The sequence below is a fragment of the Dasypus novemcinctus genome, chromosome 13, assembly GCF_030445035.2.
Source record: "Dasypus novemcinctus isolate mDasNov1 chromosome 13, mDasNov1.1.hap2, whole genome shotgun sequence".
Taxonomy (NCBI): Eukaryota; Metazoa; Chordata; class Mammalia; order Cingulata; family Dasypodidae; genus Dasypus; species Dasypus novemcinctus.
The window spans coordinates 97902192-97926458 of NC_080685.1; the positions used below are offsets into that span (position 1 = coordinate 97902192).

At 36.1% G+C, this 24267-nt stretch overlaps 1 protein-coding gene across 5 annotated transcripts in view; it reads right to left on the reverse strand.

Moving 5' to 3' along the window:
* Window positions 1–24267, reverse strand: part of INTS7 (integrator complex subunit 7) — a 114512-nt gene that overhangs the window by 27519 nt on the left and 62726 nt on the right. For all 5 annotated transcript variants that reach the window (XM_071207714.1, XM_004480998.4, XM_058275172.2 and 2 more), the window contains 9 exons: window positions 18635–18752; window positions 12618–12752; window positions 11090–11187; window positions 8647–8886; window positions 6282–6419; window positions 4970–5176; window positions 2795–2989; window positions 2152–2255; window positions 1027–1095 (listed from right to left, as the gene is read on the reverse strand). In XM_071207714.1, the coding sequence (XP_071063815.1) occupies window positions 1027–1095; window positions 2152–2255; window positions 2795–2989; window positions 4970–5176; window positions 6282–6419; window positions 8647–8886; window positions 11090–11187; window positions 12618–12752; window positions 18635–18752 (1304 nt within the window). The remainder of the gene's footprint in view (window positions 1–1026; window positions 1096–2151; window positions 2256–2794; window positions 2990–4969; window positions 5177–6281; window positions 6420–8646; window positions 8887–11089; window positions 11188–12617; window positions 12753–18634; window positions 18753–24267) is intronic.

Here is a 24267-nt window from a genome sequence, read left to right on the forward strand (position 1 = left end):
GGGTGCCCCATGCGCAAGGGGTGCGCCCTGCAAGGAGAACCGCCCAGAGCGAAAAAAGTGCAGCCCACCCAGGAGTGGCGCCACACACACAGAGAGCTGATGCAGCAAGATGACACAACAAAAAGAGACACAGATTCCCGGTGCCACCAGATAATGCAAGAGGATTCAGAAGAACACATAGCGAATAGACACAGAAAACAGACAATGGGGGGAGGGGAAAGGGAGAGAAATAAAATAAGTCTTTAAAAAAAAAAAGAGAGAGAGACACAGAGGAGAGAAAATAAGAAGATGTAGCAGAAGAGAGAGATGCAGTGGTTCAAGAGAGTAATTGCCTCTCTTCCACTCCAGAAGGTCCCAGGATTGGTTCCCAGAGCCACCTAATGAGACAACAAGCAGTAACAGAACAACACACAGCGAACAGACACAGAGAGCAGACAACTGGGGGAACTGGGGGGGGGGGGGGGGAGGGGAGCAGGGGAGGAAATAAATAAAAAATAAATCTTTAAAAAAAAAAAGACTCACAGGTCTTATTAGATTGATATTATAAATAGTTGAATGTGCATATTCCAAAACAGAATACTATAATGGAGAAAAATTAATGGATCATTGATTAATAAAAATGTTTTGAACAAATAGTTAACAGAGGGGGAGGGGAGAAGAATTGTAATAAAGCAAAAACAGGAATATATTTTTGTTTGGGAAGCCAAAGAATAAAAATTTCAAGTTAATTTTTTTCATACCAAACTTTAGTTAAATATATAAGAGAAAATGTTTATATAGGACAAAGAATTTCCATTCAGTTATTTCTCCAAATCAATATTTTTTGGGGAGAAAAGAGGCAGGAGGTAAGTAAATAATGGAGTTAAGAAAATCTAGGTTTGGCACTAGCTATGTAACTCTGGCAAATGCTGGTGGAGTTCTTCTGTTTCTTCTTCTGTAACATCTCTTCTTTCTAAAACATTGTTGTGATGATTAGATAATATTACATATTTGAAAGATTTCTGTAATATAAACTATTAGAATTACCTTGCTGATTCTGGATCCAAAATTAGGGCTTCTATTGTGTGAGATATCAGTAAACAGCTCTGCTGCTGTCTGGATTAATGTTAAGGTTATACATCAAAATAAAGAAATCCACCATAGGGTTTTATCATCTGAATATTACATGAGAGTCAAGATGGGGATGGTAACCATAATGTTTTCGACTCAAAATGGTCTGGGGTTCCATTTCCCTTTTAAGGAATAACATGCTATCTCTAATAGTAGTTCTTAGACACTGTTCCAGGAAGGGTACTTCAGAGGCTGCCTCATGTGGTAAGGGGAAACCAAACAACAGGCTCTAGGCTCCCCTGATTCAATTACAGCAACTGTTTCTGTTTTTTTGTTTTTTTTTTTAAACTGTTTAAGCTATAGTGGCTTTCTTGATAAAAGTCTGAAACAAAAAAAGGTTTCACTCATAAAAGGTCAAAAAACAAACCACGGTCTACAGAATGCCTTTACCACAGAAGTTCAAGTGCTGGGATACAAGGAGTTGGTCAACAGCTCTGAAATTGTATGCAAATTTTTGCATGTGTATAGGGTAGAGGGTCCAGAGCATTCAGTGATTTTTCAATCAGTAAACCAATATGCCAAGAACTACTGATTTATAAGTCCTAACCTTAAAAAATCGTTCTCTTGCCTCATTTCAAAAAGGATTTGATGTGCAAATAAGAAAATATGGAGAACTTAGAGTGCTTAGGGAATAAAAGTAATGACTAAAATTATTGAGTACATCATTAAATAAAAGTGATGGGAACTAAGATTGTTAGTCATGAAGAAAAGAAAGGTGAGGTGAAACAGAAAATGGTTGGCCAGTGGAAAAATGTACTCTTGTCCTTTTTGCTCAAGTGAGCACACATTATATAACACTGGTAGGACCTGGGGTTTGGATGTTCTTCCTAGAGGTGAGAAAAGAACATCTCTGAGTCACTACTTTCTCTTAAGGCTTAGCTGGAGTTAAAAAGTTTAAGTATACTGCTCATACTAGATTTCAAAGGGAAAATTAATATTTATAATAAATTTGTAGGCTGACATGATTTTGTAGTTAAGCATAACTGAAGTATTTACTCTACATTTAAAAAGACTCATCCCCAAAATAAGAATCCAGGATACAACTCTACATTTCTCAAAGTTGCCGAATCAGCATCAAAAGATGCCTGATAAAGATCGCCATATCGAGACGCAAGACCTCGAAATTCTTCCATGGACTGTTTCATCTGTAAAGAAGGAAAAATGTCAATTATAACAAACATACACACCATCATTATTGTATAAACTAAAAAAAATCAAAACTTAACCAAAACTATCCTCAATAAAAATCCAAAAAAAAAGTGAACTTTCAGTCATTCCAGTCATTTTTATAAATCATGTTAAACTCACAAAGATGGCAGATGAAGCAATGAATACTCACAAGTTATTTGTGATATAGGAACAGAAAACATTTGCATTTTTTAGCTTCAAGTTTCACTGAAATAATTAATGTAAACATTCTTGAATTTCTTTAAAATGCATGCCCTTTCTCTTTTTATAAACATGTAGCAGCTGGTGAGACATCATCAATCCCTTTGTCATCCTCTTTAATAACAAACACATCAGCCTATTTCTGGTAAGAGAAGTGAGTTAATAAGCATTTGATGCTTAATATCTATGAGTCTAGTCGCTGATTTTAATTTTCAGAATTTCTCACCTTACAACTAACCCCCAAAACCTCTGAAATGTTGCTAAAATTTGCACTGAAAAGAAAGTTTAGACGTGCCTGATTGGAGATGCGCCCACATCTCTGAAGGTCATTTCCTAAGGTCATGGCAATTGTTGTGGCAATTGCAGGTGGGGGACTTGTCTTTAGGCTGTTACAAGTACAGATAAGTTGAGAGAAGGCTTGTAGGAGGTCAATCCTGAGTTTTACAAATTCACACTGAAAACTTAAAGGATTCAGTGGTGTACTGGCAGCCTGGAAAAAAAAAATTAAGACAAAGTGAACATAACGGATGGTACAGTACTAAGTATTTATCATTTTGAGCAAAAGAGCAGTCATACTATCACGGATTAAAAAACAAAAAAAAAAAATCTAAAACGCCCCGATACAATCAGAATGTGGGAAGTTTCAAATGACTAACAATTACACTGCCTTTCCCTGTAGACTATTCTCAAATGGAGAATCATTCCTTATTTTTCTATTCCCCAAAGCACAGAGTCTGACACATGGCAAGTGCTTAAAATCTGTGGAATAAATCAAGTTTTTCACTTCAAAAGAAGAAAATAAAAGGCCCGAAGACCTGCCGATGGTCACACTGAGTGTAACGGCAGAGCCTAGACAAGGCAAGGACCTCCTGCCTGTCAACCGAGCACCTTCACCTTCTGTCAGAATTCAGTCCTTAATTACTGTCAAGCCTCATCAAAGACATACTGCATAAATCATTAAAACAGAATATTGAATATTCAACAGAATTTCCCCCAAATTTAATTGTATCTGCTTCACTGTTTTGGGAGCCTACTGTTTCAGGGTTCTTACCATTTTTATTGCACTTAATGATGAATAATTTTGTTCCACATAAACGAGAATTGAAATAATTCTATTAATCTGAACCAATAATTGACCTTATGACTTTGTGAAGTATTTATTAGCTTGATATAGGCAACAAAAATCTTTTCCCAGAATAATCAAGAGTGAAGAATTCATGGAGTAATGCTACCTTTTAAAATGGAGAGGAGCCGTTATTCTTGTTTTAAACAGCTGTCTATTAATCCTAGTTAAAAAAAAAAAATCATACTTCAAAAACTATGTGCTCATAGTAGTCGGAACTTTTTGTCTCTTTTGTGATACCTGCTTATTTCTGGTTCTACTATGAAGCATTTCTTTTGGAATGGCATACCATTAAAAATACTTTAGATATGTGATAAACCTTGGTAAGTACCAAAAGTTTTTTTTTTTTTTTTTTTTAAAGATTTATTTATTTATTTAATTTCCCCCCCTCCCCTGGTTGTCTGTTCTTGGTGTCTATTTGCTGCGTCTTGTTTCTTTGTCCGCTTCTGTTGTCGTCAGCGGCACGGGAAGTGTGGGCGGCGCCATTTCTGGGCAGGCTGCACTTTCTTTTCATGCTGGGCGGCTTTCCTCACGGGCGCACTCCTTGCGCGTGGGGCTCCCCCACGCGGGGGACACCCTTGCGTGGCGCGGCACTCCTTGCGCACATCAGCACTGCGCATGGCCAGCTCCACACGGGTCAAGGAGGCCCGGGGTTTGAACCGCGGACCTCCCATGTGGTAGACGGACGCCCTAACCACTGGGCCAAAGTCCGTTTCCCCCCAAAAGTTTTATAACCCCATTTAAATAAATACAATTTAAAATATTGTATGACAGTATTTTTAAAAATGTTTATGTTGATTATTTAAATTCTTATGGGGAAAAAGTCCCATTGAATTAATACAGAAAATGCTCATTTTACGCAATAGGTTCTTATATGGGAATATAAATAATTTGAAGGAAATATAAGAAAAGTTAAGGGTCTGCTCTCTCTGCAACCCCTTCACTTTTTTTTTTTGTCACAGAAAATGGCATAAGAGAGGGGAGGAGGGGAGGAGTTTTTACGTTTGATAGTGGTAGTGACTCAGATTAGGGTTTTCCTAACAGAAGCTGGAAAGGAAGGATCCTAGCTCTATACCACTTATTCTTTCTGCGTGGATTCAGAAGTCATCCTTATGTGGTACTTGGTACTTTACAAAAACAAAATGATAAACGTTTATGAAGCTAAAAGATGTTAGAAGGGTGGGAGTAATTAAGATTTACTTGCAGGACCTATTTATTACTTTGATATTGCCATATATATATATACATCTGCAAGTTTTTCAAGATAGGTAAAAAAGGATAACCCAAAAAGAAAAGGGAGACTATCTGCACACAACCTATCACCAAAAGAGAATTAAAAGGACTTACTGTTAAGGAAGCAATCCCTTTGTGGTAGAATTTTAAAGACTCAGCAATGCAAGAAAGTGCTGAACTATAATTCTCCTCTTGCAACCCAGTCAGACACTGTTCTGCCTGTGAGAACTCCTTCAAACTATTCAGCCAGAAGTAGAAGTGTTCTGAGGCAACCTGAGTCAGCAAACTCTGATAAAGCTCTCTGGCCATGTCATGATTACCCTAATTAAATAAAAAAAAAAAGCAAGAGAAGAGAAGGGGCACACGGTGAGATTCTTATACTTGTAAAAGTTGATGCAGTAGCTAAAAGACAAAATGAAACCTTAGATCTAAGTCTTAACAATCATTCCTCATATTATATAATTCTTCGAGATTGAGTCCAAATATTTTCACAGAGAAAATATGCTGAGCTACTTTTATGTAACATAATACCTCAAGTTCTTTACTAAGACAGTTTCAAAGAAGGGAAAAATGGAAGTAATTATAACTCAGGTCTAACATTTTAGGGGTGAGGGGAACGCCATTTAAGTTACATCAGTGATTATTAAGGAGAGCAGGACTGTATAACTATAAAGCTGGTTTTTGGTTCTCAGTGACTGGGGGTGGGAAGGGGAAGTAGGTGTGTGATTGCCATGCAAGGGGCCAGGGATACCAAATGTTCGGCCATGCGTGAGTACTTGGGACAGTTCAGTACAGTGAAGAATTGTCCTGCCAATAGTGCTCTTGCCCCTATTTGAGAAACACTGCAAAACTGAGAGCATGTGCTTCAATCACTTAGAGTAAACCTTCTCAGACTTTGCTCTCCAGACTTCTCCCTGAAGGATTTTGTCTTCTCCAAGTTCTTTATTTCCTCCCAAACAAAATTAGTAAAAATAGGCTTTCCATATGGCTGAGAAAGGTACAGCATAATAAATCTTTCCTGTTTCCACTCAAGAATGATATGTTTGGGGAGAGGAAGGTAAAAAAGACATGGTGTATTTATAAAGGTAGAAAGAAGCAGTGGTGGGATGTGGCCTTGGTTATAATAATAGAGAGCAAAATGAAAGTGGCATTAACAACCAAAAGCCAGGAAGAACTCAGATTTAGATTTTTGGTATTCCTGTGAATTTCCTCAGATATGAAACAACAATATACATATATCATTAATATACCATTATTATTTTTGTAAAGTTAAAAAGGTAGGCCCTTTACTTCATGACTTTCAAACCCATGACTAAAAGATACTCATCTTTATTTTCAGTTTTGACTATAACTAATAATTATACTATCTAAGATTTATAACCTGCTTTTTCCAACAACTCAGTCCACTAAAAAGGATCATACATACCATCCTGGATGCCTGTCTGGCAATCCGGTATACAGTCCATCCATTGGAGACACTTTCAAGCTGCTGTTTAATTACTGCTTTCACTTCAGCAGATAATGCTTTCTGACTGGCTACAAAAATCACAGTAGCCAAACTCACCTAACATTGAATAAGAAGTAAGAAAATCGTATAATTACCCAATACCATAGATAACCTACCCAAAAGGGAGAAAAACTAATTTTAGCACATCAAAAATAAAAACAACCCCAAAATTTGTTTTCCATTGCCTTTTTTTTAAGAATGTACTAGGGACTGAACCCAGGACTTTGTACACGGGAAAGAGGAACTCAACCACTGAGATATACCGCTCCCCTCCATTGACATTTATTAATTTTTTATTATAAAATCATTAGGCAATTTCATTGACTCAGAGTATTGCTTACAACAGCAAATAATTGGAAAAATGACCATAAATATGGAGAAATAAATTATGACATAATCAGCAGTGAAGTATTATTTAATAGTAAAATGGATGAACTAGGGATATATACATATCAACAGAGACTCACAACAGCAAAATAGACAAAATGGAAAAGATTACATGTATCAAAATATTTATATAGTTAAAAATATGCAAAACACTATTACAGATTATTTTGAGATACATACTTATGTAGTGAAAGTATAACAACATGCATGGAATGATAAATACCAAATTGGGATAGTAGTTATATCTTGGAGTATGAAAAAGAGGCTATCAGAGAGGTACACAAGGGACTTCAACTGTATTGGTAATACATATTTTTTCTTAAGTTGGGTGGTAGATGCAAAATTTTCATTGTATTATTCCTTACATTTTTTTGAATGGTAGGCTTTCATAATTTAAAATTCCCTTAAAGTAGTACTAACAAAAAAATGTTCAAAATGCCACTTCAATAAAAAATAAACTTGGTTAACTGCCTCTTATTATTCCAAAGCTGATCCATAGAAAGGACCACAATTTTGTGATAACTATAGTGTCATTCCCATGACAACTAGCCATTTAGCTATCAGGGTAACATTTGCTGATAGCAGACTGTGAAATGGAGGCAATCTTTTACACAATTCCCTCTGGAGGACTAAATACAAACACAGGTTTGAACAAATGATTTCACGAGTTTTTCCCCAAGCCCTAAATTCAGATGACCTGGAACAATAAGGAGTGGTCAGTTTATGGCTTACCAATAATGTATGCCTATTTAGAATGTAGGCCACTCTTGGCCTTGAAGAACTTTATAACTAAACATTGTAATTTTCACAGGTTCTCTTTCTTCTAAGTAGCCACCCTGCCTAACTTCTAAAATACAGAAGCCTAAGATGGATCCTAAACTTAGGTCCTAGAGATAGGCTAACTTATATTCATTGTTATCATTAGAACTTTTTTTTTTTCTTTTTTTTTGCCTCTGTTTATATTTAAAGAAGTTTTAGAGTACAGAAAAGTTACATAGAAAATACAGGGGATTCCCACATACCCCACCCTCTTCCCCTCTCATATTTTCCCCTATTAATATCATCTTACATGAGTTTGGTATATTTGTTACAATTGAACAAATACTGAGAGGGGGAGGTGGTGGGGTATATGGGAGTCCCTTATACTTTTAAAATATATATATATGTTTTATTTTTTAAAAGATACATAGATTACATAAATGTTACACAGAAAATATAGGGGATTCCCATATGCTCCACTCTCCACACATCCCACATTAACAACTTCTTTCATTAGTGTGGTACATTGATTGCAACTGATGAACTGAATTGCATTACATCTTTAACTTAAATGTTTTGAAGTACAAAACAGATTTAGTTGAATATTTATTTACTTTTTATAAGAAAAAAAATTTCATTTTCATTTTTTCCTTTGTGATAAAACAAAAACATCAGGTTGAAGGCTCTGACTTCACTAAGCTGCCTTGAGAGGGCTGAGGAAGAAAGCAGTTTTAAATCTGAACTAAATAGGGTTTTCCATACTCAAAAGTGAAAATAGTAAAAAGGACAGGTTCTAATTTTTTGATTTGGAGGTACCAGGAATTGAACCAGGACGTTGTGCATGGGAAGCAGGCACTCAACCATGGACTACATCTTCTCCCCAGTGAGAGTATTTTCACTTGTTTGTTTTTAGGAGATACCAGGCATGGAACCCAGGGTCTCCTATATGGAAAGCAGGTGTTCAATCACTTGGGCTACAATCACTCCCTCTAATTCTATTTTGACTTCAGCATGCCTGTGATCTTAGATAATTAGTTTGATCTATTTTTTGAGTGCTTGTTTTTTTTTTTATTTTAAGTGAAGTCCCACTCAATCAGATTCTATTCATCCACAACATGTTCCAAGAGTGGCTCATTACCAGAAGTTCTTGTTGCTTGTCTGTGGCTGATCGGCCAATCACCTTGTAGAGCTCCATGAGGTCACCAAGCATTCCATCCCCCAGCACTGGCAGCTGCATGGCAATGGCTGCCAGGCAATGACACATCAGGATCCGGGCAGCATCCTGAGCACTGTGCACCTGCGTCAACAAGGTCTCAACCACTGACTGGCTAAGATGGGGCCTGCCCTTGGCCAGCTTCACCATACAATTCAGAGCAATCTGCATATCAAAACGAAAATGGAGCAGTCAACTCACTACACTTTGAAGGTATTAAGTGAAGCTTTAAAGAAAAGAACTTTATACATTTACTAGGGGAAAAAAAAACAAGGGTAGTGTTTTTGGTAGGTATAACGTTTTTCTTCAACATTTTTCTATGTAAGGAACATTTTGAGTTATGACTCCCGCATTAGGACTTGCAAAGTGCACCATGTTTAAAACTAAAATAAGACCAACTCAGGACTATACAGACCAATCATTTCAATCTAAGACTATGCAAAAAAAGGCTTGAGAAGAAAATCATAAGGAATAATGCTGAAGGAACAAATATATCCCAAATTAACTGTGATCACTTACTGCATTTTCATTACTTTTCTGGAGTGTGGTTTGTAAACTACTTATACTGGCATCGCCCAGGATGCTAATAAAAATATATATATTCCTGGGCCCCACTGATCCCAAATTTAATTTAAATGGGGATTGGAGTTACTGAGACTTTGCACTTTAAAAAAGATGCCCTAGATGACCCTGAAGCACACTGAAATGGGGGAGAGATGTCCAATTTTCAGTAATTTCTCAACTGTAATCTAAAAACTAACTGGCTTTAGAGCTTCTCCTATTCAAGTCTAGTTAATGGTCTCACTAATATCCCAGCCACCAAAACTAGAAACCTAGAAGTCTTCACATCTTTACAAAGCAAATCGGTTGCTAAGTCCAGCTATTTCCACTTTTGGCAAGTCTTTAACAGCCATCTTTTTAGCTCCTTTCCATTCTCTCTACCACAATATAAATCTCCCCCTCATACCAATATCATGAAGAGATTGACCCATCAACCCATCCTTCACACCACAACCGTGTAGTTTTCTGTGTGGTGTTAGGAGACACGATGAACTCTGGAGTATGAAATTCAGCTTGTCCCTTATTAGCTGGGTAGCTCTGAGCAATTTACTTCCTCTCTCTGAGCCTTAATTTCCTCATGAATATAAGAGTGATATCACCTTTGCGTTATTGTAAAGATTGAAAGAAATATACATACAAGCCTTCAACAAAGTTTGGCACATAAAAGAAAGTCAAACAACAGTAATAATTACAGCGAAGATTAGGACATCTCTAAATACTTAAAAAATTTAATATCTCCTTATAGAATCAAGGCCAGGTTCCTCAGCATATTTGATAACCTCCATGATTGAGCTACAAACTACTTTTCTAATCTTTTTCTTATTATTTCATCCAGCCATAGTAGGCTCCTTATCATTCTTCCATTAAAACAAGTACATTTCTGCTGCATGCCTTTTATAAAAGTGGTCCTACATGTTCAAATGATCTTTCCCAAATAATGATATTCTACTCCATCTTTCAAGGCTCAACTCATATGCAATCTACTTGTTGAAGTCTTCCCTAATTAGTAATGGTACTAATATCTTTATTGTTCATTTTAAAAACCAAGTTATTTTCTTAACCTGCTAAAAATAGTCATGACTGCCTTCAAACCATACACTAGAAAATCTAAGGTTCTTACATTCTCCAGTGTCTACCCAATAGCCTTTTACTTCTAGTAACCCTGTTTCTTTTAGCTTTATTAATTTTGCACCATAACAAATTAATGTTTATAGTTCATCCAATAATAGTAGTCTCATTTCACATTTTAAAAATCATAAACATCTCCAAGAGGATTTCTGTAATTAAGTAAAGGTAAAAGTTCTTCACAATAATTCTTTCCTTGGCCTAAAAAGTATACCTTCTACACTCAGGAAATAAATACTTACATATTTATGAGTTTTTATCAATTATTACTTCAGATGATAAACTTTCAAGGGTACAAGAGCTCTGCCTATTTAACTTTGCTTTATACTGCCTAGGACCTTATCTTATACATCTATTACAACTTAATAAAGGCCAGTTTTCAGAGTGAAGATCAAGGGCAAATGTTTGTTTAGGGCATGGGACTGAAATTTGGACCAAATCTAGCTTGCTGCCTGTTCTTATAAATAATGTTTTCCTGGAACAAAGCCATACCCATTATTTTACATATTGTTTCTGGTTGATTTTGCCCTACAATGGTAGAACTGAATAGTTATGACAGAGAACAAATGACCTGCAAAGCTTAAAATATTTGCTATTTGACCCTTTTCAAGAAATTTGCCCACTAGGATCTTAGGTGAGGCAATAAAAACAAACATTATATTAAAATAAGTGATGTCTTCACCTTTAAAGTGGCTTGAGCACCTGGACTGTTATCTTGACTACAAAGCACTAGAAGAGATTCCAGACCAAACACAGCATCTTGTTCCAGCGCCAAAAGATCTAGAGGAAAAACAATTTTATAAATGATTAAGCATGTGACATACACCAGAAAAAAAGTAAGCAGCCTAAGATAAAGGAAACACTGAAATGCATAAAGTTAAGCTTCCTGAAAAAGTACATGTGGCATTATTTCTGGAAATACAAAGGCTATCTTTAGACTTCTGTATTTTTACCATTTTACTGATGATTATAAAAATATATACTTTAAACCAAGAGCTAAGGTCCAAAGCTACATATAAAACATAAATGAAATAGTTATTACAAATTACATAAATGAAATAGCTTAGCTAAGGAAACTACTAGGAATATCAAACAACTTACTTTGTGTTAATCTTCCTAAACAGAAATAGAATATGCAGGTCTGTTTTCTCCTAGGATGTGAGTTTTTTTAGCTTTTAATGAAAGTTGAACTGCTTTTAGGAAGTAATGAAGACACTACATAATCCCATTAATGTTTTAAGTCAGACCATAAAGAATGAAACTTTTAGATACCTCATATTTTCACTACTTTAGGGCTAATATTTCTCCAGAGATTCCAGAAAGTTCTGAATATATTAGTTAACCGCATTTAAGATATGTTAGCTTTGAATATATACCACAGTTTTCTATCTTACATGGTAAAAAAGACTCATTACTATGTCAAAAATAAAGCAGGTATAATTATTCAACTTGGGATCAACATACAACTTGAAATGTCTCCTGAGTTAGTGCAGGGGTCTGGCAACAGTGTAAAGGTGAGTGAAAGTTAGGGGTCTAAAAAATATACAGGTACCAGGAATTAGCAGTGATGAAGGCTAATAGAGATATGAGAGATGGCTGAGGTTATGATCCTCAGTAAAGATCAAAATAAATGAAATTACTGTGCTTAGAATATCTGCAGAACTCTTTCAAGTCTTAAGGTCAAAAGATGACAGGAACTCATGAACAAACTATTCTCTTATGCACATCAGTTTAATGCTACAGATAACTAGAGATAAGTTCTGTGCAATTTTAATTCACATTGCTCTAAGTCATTTGTCTGTAGGTGAAACTGTTTTATAAGCACCTTGATAACTTAAGATATTTTTTTCCTTAAACTTTCTACATTTTTGTACATGTGAACAGACTGCCTTGATATCATAGAGGTAGAGTCATAAGCAATCACTATCAACAGCACCATACATGTAAAGGTAAGCAGTGGGAAGAAGCCTGAGGTCCGCATATTTTTTATTTTTCACAAAGATTAAGTAATCTTGAGAAGGCTTGCTCTAAAAACACTTTGAAAGGAGGCAACTATACATATATATATATACACACACACACACACACATACTTTTAGCATGTAAGCTTTGATATATATGTAACGAGGATTTAAAATCCAAACAACACAGAATTGTGCCCAAAGCTCCAATCCAAAAGTTTGTATATAATATTGTCCTAATCAAACTTACCTTTTTCTTGACAAGAGACAGTTATGTTAGTTAGCACTCTCACACCATGAGCTGCAATGCCTCTGTTACTGTGGTAACAGCACTCTTGGGCTAATCTGACTAAATCAGATGATCTGGGGGAGGAACACACATTTCCTAAAGAAGCAGAAAAAAGCAGCAGAGATGCGAATTTACTTACATAGTTCAACAGTATTTCAAATGATAGGTTTACTTTTCTCATTTTCGACAGAAAATCTCTGTAGTAAACTTTATCAAAATTTGCTACCTTTTCTCCACAATCATTACACATCACCATTTCTCTTTCCTTTGTCAAGGTACTTAAAACAGGTATGTGCCAATAGTTTTATAATAACTAGGACCTAGAATCAACATAGAACTTTCTTATAAATATATTAATAAAAAGTGATGGAGAAACAGTGCAAAAGCCAAAACAAGTATAGATTGTATCTTGGGAGTTCAAATGGATTCTGATTAAAATGGATGTCCTTATAGGCTTCTTGTCACATAACCACACGTTAAGGAGAGAAAAGAGAAGCCCAATATTTTAAGTTTGCTTTCCCCACCTCAGATTGTTGGCATGTATGTTTTATATTAATACTTCAAAAGGTTTATGTAAGAATTCATGATTTTAGAGCTGGAAAGGATTTTGGGATCATCTGATTCAACATTCTATTTTTACAGAAGAAATCAAAGCCCCAAAATATTAAGTACCTTGTCATAAAGGTCATAAAACTTGTTAGTTTTGCAGCACTCTTACACTTTAGAACCTAAGTTCTAAGCTATGTATTGCACAACTTTTAAAATCCACATTTGAAATTCTGTAACGTATGGCTTGTATTGTGAATATTTTTATTTAAAGAAACTCTAATAAGAATAAAGAATTAAAAAAAAAAGAAACTCTAAATTATAAGTGAGTAAGCTTCAAGAAAAATAAGGATAATAACGTTTATTTAACTTCTTTCGAAGAATCTCGCATTCCTGTCTTCCTTTCCCATTTATTTTTCCATGATTCACAGTCAATTCCAAACTTGTCTCTCTTCTCAAGAGTGACCTTATTTTTGAGGTTGAAGGGGACAGTATTAATACTTATGAAAGTCATAAACCAAGACTATCCCAGGCAATGTGGGACCTATGGTCAACTTACCCTTTCTAGTTTAACATAAAAATACTAGCTTAAGTGAAACTCTCAGCAATTTTCACATAGGAAAAGGTAAAAAAAAATCAAACTTATGTTCATTTTTTACAAAATTATGAAAATTTTGTTTCCTCCTTTCTTTATCTGGTCCATGTGATATGGAGACTCATCTATAAATTTACAAACAAATTTCTTTCTTTTTCCTTTTCTACAGTTTTACAACTTGCTTTTTCCTTTTATTTTCCCTATCAAGACCCTTCATGGAAAACTGGGAGGAAAATAAAGCAGAAAAAGACAAAGAAGAAAATAAAAATCATTCCAAATCCCACAAACCAGAATGACCTTACCTGTTAACTTCCTGGAATATTAATTTGTAAACTCTTCCCTCTTACGTACACTAATACAAATAAAAAATTCATACAAAATCAGGGTATGAATATACTGGCCAATATTCTGCTTTTAATATAGAATATTTTAAAGTGATTTTTCTATGTTAACATTTTAGGGACAAAATTATTTCTTTATTTAATTTTTATTTGTTTTGAAATGATTTTCTAAGATAAATCCACACCGTTCAAAAAGTACTTATAAAAGGTAAACTAAAGTAAAAGGTTAGTAAGTAAAGTCTTTCTCTGAGTCCACTGTCCCTTATCCATCTTAATGTTTTAGTACTTATGTATCATTCCAGAGAGTCTATACGTTTGCAAACATGTATATTCCTTTTCTACACACTCTTCTGCCCTTTACATTATTTCCCTTTAAATAAACATATTGTTTTATAAGAGAATAATCTTTTTAATAAACTGCATCAATCTCTATTGCAGTGGTATATCATAATTTCTGTAATGAGTCCCCCACCGACAGAATTTTTTATGCTATTACATCTCCTGATAGACAATATTTTGCTGTTATATATAATGATGCTATAAATAACTTTGTACATATGTAATTTCTCAATTATCTATCAACAGGATAAATTCCTAGAAGTAGAATTTTAAGGTCAGCCATAATTTTTCTTTTTTTTTTTTAAATTTTAGGAGGTTCAGGGGCCAGGGACTGAACCCAGGACCTCGTACATGGGAAGGAAGTGCTCAGCCACTGAACTAGATCACTCCCCAATAATTTTGATGAATATTTACAAATCACCTATGCAGAGTTTAATGATTAACATTCCAATTAGCTTTGAATGACAACAGTTATTACCCACACCCTTGTGGATACTAGCATGCTATCAAATTTGTGAATCTTTGCCAATCTGATGATTTTTTAAAAAATGGTATTTCAGTGTTGCTTTAATTTTATTTTTTCTTAGATATGCAGGATACTAAAGATCTTAAATGTTTAAGAGCCATTTGTTAGTGATAATTTAGACATACTAAATAAGTTTGTTTTACAAACAACTTCTGGTTATACTGAAAAAACCTCATCAATGGAAATATAATATTTACTATTATCTATGGAACTAATCTAACTTTAGAAAATCCTTGACTTTTATTTCTTATGAACATTTACTAGTCTAGTTATTTAAGCCCTTTGCTTAATTCCACATACACACCACAATTCAACTAATTTCAATAAAAGGACAAACGGAATCCTACTTTGAAAGGTACTTGAATATTATATTTTGACACAAGGTTTATAAATGTCTGTAGAAATAAAAAATAAAGAAAAAGCAAGCCTGCACCTAGGTCAATTTGGTATACAAAAAGAACCCCAGGAAGTGGGTGTGGCTTAAGTGATAGGGCTTTGCCTACCATATGGAAGGACCAGGGTTTGATCCCTGGGACCTAGTGAAAAAGAAGAAGAAAAACTGTGCCTGTCCGGCAAGCCAGTGCCCACGTGGCGAGCCAAGTGCTTGCATGGTGAACTAGTGCCTGTGCAAGTGAGTCACACAGCAAAATGATGACGTAACAAAAAAGAGAGATGAAGAGGAGAGTCAAGGTGAAGCACAGCAGAAACCAGGAACTGAAGTGGTGCAGCTGACAGGCAACCTCTCTACATCAGAGGTCCCCAGGATCAAATCCCGGTGAATCCTAGAGGAGAAAAAATGAGAAGAGAAGACAAAAAGAGAAACAGATAGATACAGAAGATCACACAGTGAATGGACACAGACAGCAAAAACAGCAGGGGGGAGGAGGGGAAGGGGGAAATAAATAAATCTTTAAAAAAAAAAAAGAACCCTGAGCCAGAACCCTTGGATTCAGGTATAGGCTTAAGCACTTTATAAATATGTTACTTTGGACATATCATCAGACCTTAGTGAGCCTTGGTTTCAATACTTATAAAGTCCTTTGTATCTGTCTCACTTTCACTTGAAAGGCTATTTGTAAAGAACCAATGAGACCCTATATAGGAAAGCACTTTTAAGTTATGAGATAATGCTTTGCCTACTGCAGCTCTTCCAAAGTGTGTTTTCAGTCAAAGAAATTAACTGCAAGTAGGAAAATGATACTGGCTGATTTATGTAGAAACTTACTGAAAGCATAGTGGGTATATGGTAGATTGTTTATAAAGAAGGCCGTGATAATCTTTTCCATCTCTTACAGGCATACCTTTTTGCAGTATGACTTTCCCACTCCTCCCATCAAGAGATATTTTAATTCTCTACTTCTCTAGACCTGGCCATGTGACTTTTTGCCCAATGAGACTTTAAAAAGCACGATGTGGGAAGCAGCTGTGGTTCAAGTGATAAGGCCTCTGCCTACCATATGGGAGGACACAGATTTGATCCCTGGGGCCTCCTGGTGAAAAAGAAGAAAAAGTGTGCTTGTGTGGTGAGCCAGTGACCATGTGGTGAGCCAAGTGCCCAGGCAGTGAGCTGAGTGCCAGCACGGCAAGCCGAGTGCCCACACAAGTGCCCATGTGGTGAGCTGAGAACCCTCCTGAGTGCCCGCGTGGCGAGCCAATGCCCAAGTAGTGAGTTGAGTGCCTGTGCAGCAAGCCAAGTGCCTGCACAGCAAGCCAAGTGCCTGCACAAGTGAGTCATGCAGCAATGCAAAAAAAGAGAGATGAAGGGGAGAGTCAAGGTGCAGCACAACAGACATCGGGAACTGAGGTGGCACAATCGACAGGGAACCTCTTTCCACATCAGAGGTCCCCAGGATCAAATCCTGTTGAATACTAGAGGAGAAAGATGAGAAGAGAAGACAAAAAGAGAAACAGATACAGAAAATCACACAGAGAATGGACACAGATAGCAAAAAGAGCAAGATGGGGGAGGGGAGGGGAAAAAAAAATAAATGTTAAAAAAAAAAAGCATGATGCACGGGGGCGGATGTAGCTCAAGTGGTTGGGTGCCTGCTTCCCATGTACGAGGTCCTGGGTTTGATCCCCAGTACCTCCTAAAAACAATCAAATGAAAAAAACCAACTGTCACTGAGGAGTAGGTGTATCTCAGTGGTTCAGTACCTGCTTCCCAAGTATGAGGTCCTGGATTCGATCCCGAAGACCTCCTCAAAAAAAAAAAAAAAGCATGATGCAAAGAAAACCTTAAAAAATAAAGCTTATGTATTGGTTTGCTTTCTTTCGCTGTATCTGGAACCCTGAGAACATAACAGTCCAAGCTAGTCTGCCAGATAGCCACATGGACTAGAACCAAAGTGCCTCAGCTGAAAGCCTTTCAACTGCCAAGCTTTGACTGAGGCTGTCTAAGACCATCTGGCTCTGCTCAAGGTTCAAGTTGACTGCAGTTGTATGGGAGAATGGCAAGACAACCGCCCAGATGAAACCAGTCAAACTTGCTGACTCCCAGAAAAAGAGCAAATAAAATGGTGTTTATAAGCCAACAAGTTTTGGGGTGACTTGTTATCTAGCCATAGATAACTGCTACAGAGTAGCTTAGAGAATTACAGGAAGACTGGAAAACTAAGCTCAGAATTGGCAAGGCTAGAGGGCAACCAAGATCACAATCCAAACCAGCCCATGGAATTAGTCCAGCCACTGTTACTTATCACTTGATAATACAGCTTACATTGCAACCACAGGTACCAGACATGGCAAAGAGCCACTGCTACAGTCTACCTGGAAACTGTATGTTCCTATGGTCACTGCCATATTACCAGAATGGATTCTCCTTTTTCTCTACTTCTTTTTGTCACTGGCTCCCAATTCAGTCTGTGGGAAATGATTAGTTGAGTCCAGGCACATGTTTGCACCCTAGCTAGAAAGAAGGCTTGGCAATCGACTATCGGATTTTAACAGCTTCCTATAAATGCTCATGTGGTAGGCAACTCCTTTCGCCCAGGAAGTAAGTTCATATGTTTTACAGCCATAAAAAGGCCAAATTCATATTATAGTTCTCTAATAAATTAAATTAAAATTAATAGACCAGAAATGGAAGCAATAGATATTCCACAACACATATCTTTCATTTAAAAAAATAACAAAAAACTTTAGCTTTAAATATGTTAGGTAAGCAGTTCTTCACTGGGCATTAATGAAGACATTTTGGAATCAGTCATCTTGAATATGCAACTAGGAAAGCATTATTGAACTGGAGTGAAGTTTTATTTTAATCATTTGCCAGAGAGATAATACACAGCTAAACGGAAGCATATGACATTTGCTTTTAAAATTTATAACTACTTGGCCTTTGAAATGTACTTAAATTCAAAGGGCACATTGAGTCAGAGACACACAAAAGCAAATAAGCTATTTTAAGCATCCTTAAAATATTGTTTCATCTACAAAAATTCACAAAAGGCCAAATCAAGAAAAATAATATTCTTGATTTAAGATCAATGATGCAGATTTTTTTATAGGCATTAAATAACTTTCAAATAAATCAAATAGATGAAACTTTTCTGATGCTAACACTTTATAGAGGACACAACTTGAAATAACCTGAAAGATGAACATGAATGAAATAAGGTCTCCCCCTTACCTGGAGCTACGTTAAAGTAATGTTTGATGGCGATGGTCCCTGACAGTGTGGAAAGGACAGACAATATCCCTAGTTTTAAGCTGTCATAAGGAGTCTGGAGGGCACATTCACAGAGTGCCTGAAATGCAGAAGAGGAAAACCAGACGTTAAAACAATACTCTTCTAAACTATTAGTTTACATTTTCTAGACTTTAGAAAAATTATATAGCAACATGTTTTTTTTTAAGATTTATTTTATTTATTTCTCTCCCCTTGCCTCCAGTGGCACTGGGAATCTGTGTCTCTTTTTTGTTGCATCATCTTGCTGCATCAGCTCTCCATGTGTGCTGCGCCACTCCTGGGCGGGCTGCACTTTTTTCACACGGGGCGGCTCTCCATGCAGGGCACGCTCCTTGCACGTGGGGCTGCCCTACACAGGGGACACCCCTGCGTGGCACGGCACTCCTTGTGTGCGGCAGCACTGTGTGTGGGCCAGCTCACCACATGGGTCAGGAGGCCCTGGGTTTGAACCCTGGACCTCCTATATGGTAGGTGGACGCTCTATCAGTTGAGCCACATCTGCTTCCCCAACATTTGCTTTCCATAAAAAAAAAAAAAAAGTAAGTCAACCTGCCACAGCCAACAAGAGCCTAAAGAAACATGATAACTAAATGTAGGATCTTGGATGGGATCCTAGAACAGAAAAAGGATGTTAAGCAAAAAAATAAGGAAATCTGAATAATTCAAAGTACGCACTTTAATGAAAATGTATCAATATTGGTTCATTAATTGTAAAACAAAAATACCTTACTAATGTTAGATTTTAATAGAGGAAACTGGGTACAGGGTATCTTCTCAAGTCTATCTTCTCAATTTCTCTATAAATCTATATTTCAAAAAAATAAAGTCCATTAAAAAAATCAAGTCATCGTGTGAATGACTTTTTATTAAGACTATTCAGAATTATGTACTGTTTAGTCCTCACAATCAGAACTTCGACCATATTTCTGCTTAGCAAACAGACAGGAATATTAGTTCATATATGTGTATTTTAAAAAATAATAGAGGATATGGCACTTCTATCTAGTTTACGAGTGAGCTATCCTCCTCCCATTTGTGATCATTACTTAACTTCTGACTAAGGTAATCTGATGTATTACCAAAAAAGATCCTAAGTTTTTCTTTCAATGCAGTGAACTGTGAATTTATGCCCATAGTACAGTGACTCTTGCCTTATCTTGTATATTTGCTCTTAGGACTACATCACATGAGTAAATGTAATACAGTCAAACAACCATCAAATTAAACTAATATCCACTCTCCCACAAAGACAAAGGTTCAGAAATGATGAAAACAAAGTTGGGGATGGTAGGGTGAAGCAGTGAATTTTCAGAAAGGGTTAAATTAAACAAAAAATAATCCAGTATGATCCCAATCAAAATATCAACAAGATATGGGGGGGAAGGGACTTAGATAATCTGATTCTAATGATCATATGGAAAAATAAAATGTCAGAAAAAATATTTTAAAAATCTGACAAAGTAAAAGGGAGATAAAATAAGCTTTGCCAAATATTAAAATGTGTAATGAGAGCAGGTATAGCTCAGTGGTTGAGCATCTGCTTCTCATGTATGAGGTCCTGGGTTCAATTCCCAATTCCTCCTAAAAAAATAAATAAAATTAATTTTTAAAAGTATAATAAACCTACAGAAATCAAAACAGTCTTTATCTGCCCATGAATAGCGGACTCAATGAACATGAACAAGAGTCTAAGTTTTTTTTTCAATGCAGTGAACTGCGAGTCCAGAAATAGATGAAAATACATGCTGTAATTTAACATATTATAAAGGTGGCATTTCAAATCAGAGGGAACATTTAATAGACAATGCTAATACAACTGGCTAGGAATCTGGGTAAAATAAAACTAGAGGTAGTAGATGTAGCTCAGTGGTTGAGTGCCTGCTTCCCATGTAGGATGTTCTGGGTTCAATCTCCAGAACCTCCAAAGAAAAAAAAAAAGCTGCTTAACAGATCAAAATATAATTGACAAAACTGGAAAAAAAATTGAGATCAACAAAGGGCCCTAATAGTTAAAATATTAAAATATCATACTATACTGATATATACCTTAATAAAAAGCTCTTACTTGTAAATAGGCAAACAACCCAACAGAAAAACTGAAGTTCAAAGAAATACTACATACAAATACCTTTTTTTTTAATTTTTAAAAAAATTTTAAAAATTTATTTCTCTCCCCTTCTCTCCCCAGTTGTCTGCTCTCTGTGTCCATTTGCTGTGTGTTCTTCTGTGACTGCTTCTATCCTTATCAGCGGCACCGGCAATCTGTATTTCTTTTTGTTGCGCCATCTTGTTGTGTCAGCTCTCCGTGTGTGCAGTGCCATTCTTGGTCAGGCTGCACTTTCTTTCACCCTGGGTGGCTTTCCTTACGGGGCACACTCCTTTCACATGGGGCTCCCCTGCGTGGGGAACACTTCTGCGTGGCATGGCACTCCTTGTGCGCATCAGCACTGCGCATGGGCCAGCTCCACACGGGTCAAGGAGGCCCGGGGTTTGAACCGCGGACCTCCCGTGTGGTAGACGGACGCCCTGACCACTGGGCCAAGTCTACTTCCCACAAATATCTTTTAAATATGAGGCTTAGCTCATAATTTTAAAAATTTCAATTAAAATCAGTTACTTTTCACTATCAGATTGTTCAACATTGACGTCTGATAATACATAACTCTAAAAAAAGTGTGGGGAAACAGGTGCTCTAATGAAGCTGATAGGAGAGTAAATGGCATAAACCTCATGGGTGGGTAATTTGGCATTAACTATCAAAATTTATGTTCACAAAGATGATTTCTGCAAACTAGTCATTGTAGCAATGTAAATAATAACACTAAGAGTACTGGAAACAACTCTAATGTCCATCAAGGAAAGACTAGAAATATAAAGGGGGTAGTACACAGGTAGTAAAAGAATGCAGTGGGTCTTCCTGCTAATATGGAATGTTCCCCAAGATTCACTGTTAAGTGACAAAAGGTTCAAAACATGTATATATATTCATTTGTACAGAAAAAAGAGGGGACACATATACACACATGTACTTGCTTATGGATGAAGTAAGTCCAAAAGTACACATAAGAAAGTAATAACAGGGGAGGCATGAAGAGGGAAAAAAGACTTATCTTTCCCACTTTGAAACTTGATGAATTTTTAAATCATGTATATATATTACTTTTTCAATTAAAAGAAAACCTAGTTTAAAACAGCAGCAGCAGTTATCTGGGCCTTGTTCTTTCATATGCAAAATGAGGCCATGTGGCCTCCTTATCTATGAAATTCTATAATTATCTGACAATATCTTAACTGTATCTCCTATGGGGAGGAAAACTTGTTGGGGTGTCACATAAGGAAAACCTTCTGGAGAATGAAATCAACATAAAGAAATCAGCGCTAACACATGAAAGTAAGGAGATAATGTTTTGATGACATTGTTTGTGTTCCTGCATCCAGCCATGCCTGAAACCATACATACGTACGCCCAAAATCAAACAGATGCCTAAAGCCAATGCTGCTTAAACTATTAAACTTTGCTGTTTAAACTATCTGGGGATAGATTTCAACTCTATGACTATCAACCAAGAGTCCTAACCAATATAAATACTACCAACCTGCAGGGACTCTTCTGAATCTAACCTCTAAAAATTAGCACACTCTTAAGTGATGACTTTGGTTGATGGTCTCCAAGGCCCAAGCCTGGCCTCTTTGATTAATAGAGAAGAAATGGTTTTATAGTCTCATGCCCTGTGAATATATTATTTGCACCATTCTTAGGTTTAAAAGCGGCTTGAATGAATACATAATTTTTTAATAATCTGTAAATATAAAAATCTATAATTTTAAAATAATCTGATAATTCTTGGTTAAATGTACATCCATTTTATTACTGTTTTAAAACTGTTGGGTAATTCTCTATTAAACATTTATAGCTAGTACTTAATTTAACTCTTGCTAATAAAACTGTGTAAAATTTTCAATTAGGGTTTATGAGGAACTGAGGCACAATATTCTCTGCTCTTCTTAGGTTCCATCTGCTCATTAAAAGAATGTGTACGTAAAGGAAATATTTGGGGGGGAGAGGGGGGAGCAGCAGCAAAAATGATCATGAGAAGAACAGAAATGGACCTGAAAGCTGGGGTAGTTTTCTGGTGATAGAAGGGAAGACAGGTTAGATAATGCACATAAGAACTCTGGAAATAGTGCCAGAATATACAGTGTTTATTTGTACCTCAAGAGGAGATATGTCCAAAAGAAAGGAAACTAAGAGAGAGAAATGCTTAATAGGTAGGATTACATCATATTAGCTTATTTAAACTTTATGAAAAGGGAAAAAGGAAGCCCCTGGAGTGGAAAAATGACATCTCAAGTGCTAGGGAAGATTATTCTCACAATGGTACACAGAACAAATTAGCAAAGGGAGTTGAGAGTTAAAGAGGCCAACCTATGCAATTCAGGGAGATGGTGAACTAAAGCTTGTCTATGGAATAGAGAGGAGAGGATGAATATGAGAGATTTTTAAGGAGATTGTATGTGAGAGTAAGAAGTGGAAGGATTCAATGACTATCACAAAATTTCAAACCTGGTGACCAGTGAATTGATTCCATTCATGAAGACAGAGAATTTGGGGATAAGTTGATTTTAGAGTTAAGACAGAAAATAGAAGATATATACCAAGAAGAAATATACCAGGATTTAGAGCTGAATTGTAGCAGATTTTTAACTGGAAGACTCACATTAAAATTCTTACCATCCTTACCACCTCTGTGACCTCAGCCAACTAATGAAACCTTTGAGTCTCAACTTCTTTGTCTGTAAAATAGGGGTATTTATACAGAATTGCTGATTTCACATAAAAGATCTCTGGAAGAATATACAAGAAATAAGACCTTAGTTTTCACTGGGCAAAGGAGGTGGGTAGTTGGGAGGAAAGTAAATGGGAGATATTTTACTGTATTCTCTTTAGTAGCTTTTGAATTTTGACTGTGAATGTATTCGCATTCAAAATAAATAACTTAAAATTTAAAAAAATATATTTTATATATATACATATATATATACACACACATATATACAACATAGTGACACATCTATGTCTGTAAGAATGAATAGCTTCAGAAAGTCAAAATATTTGCAACCCATACAAGCTTCTCTTCTAAAAAGCAATGCAGAAACTTGGGTAAAAGAACTAGATTGTTGGAGAGTGTACATATTGGTGTTAAAGGAAGCTATCAGAATGGCAGAGAATAAATGGAAGAAAGCACAGAAGGCAAAAGACTAAACTCTGAGGAAAAGGGGCAGAATACAGGGAAGGTATAGTTTAGAGAGTGGAAAGAATATGTGGGGCTAGTTAAGTACCAAAAAAGCCAAGAGAATATAGAAACAAAAGGAAGAGGTATGCTGACAGTGTCAAGTGAATGTAAGAGGAAAACTAAATAAAGGCAGAAAAAAAGTCTGAATTTAGCACTAAGAAGAACACTGGTGACCTTTAAGTGCCTTAGAAAAATGGCAGGAAAAAAAAGATCTGAATTCAAGGATATTAAAGAAAGAGTAGTGGATTAAGAAATAATGACAGCATATATAGGTGCTGT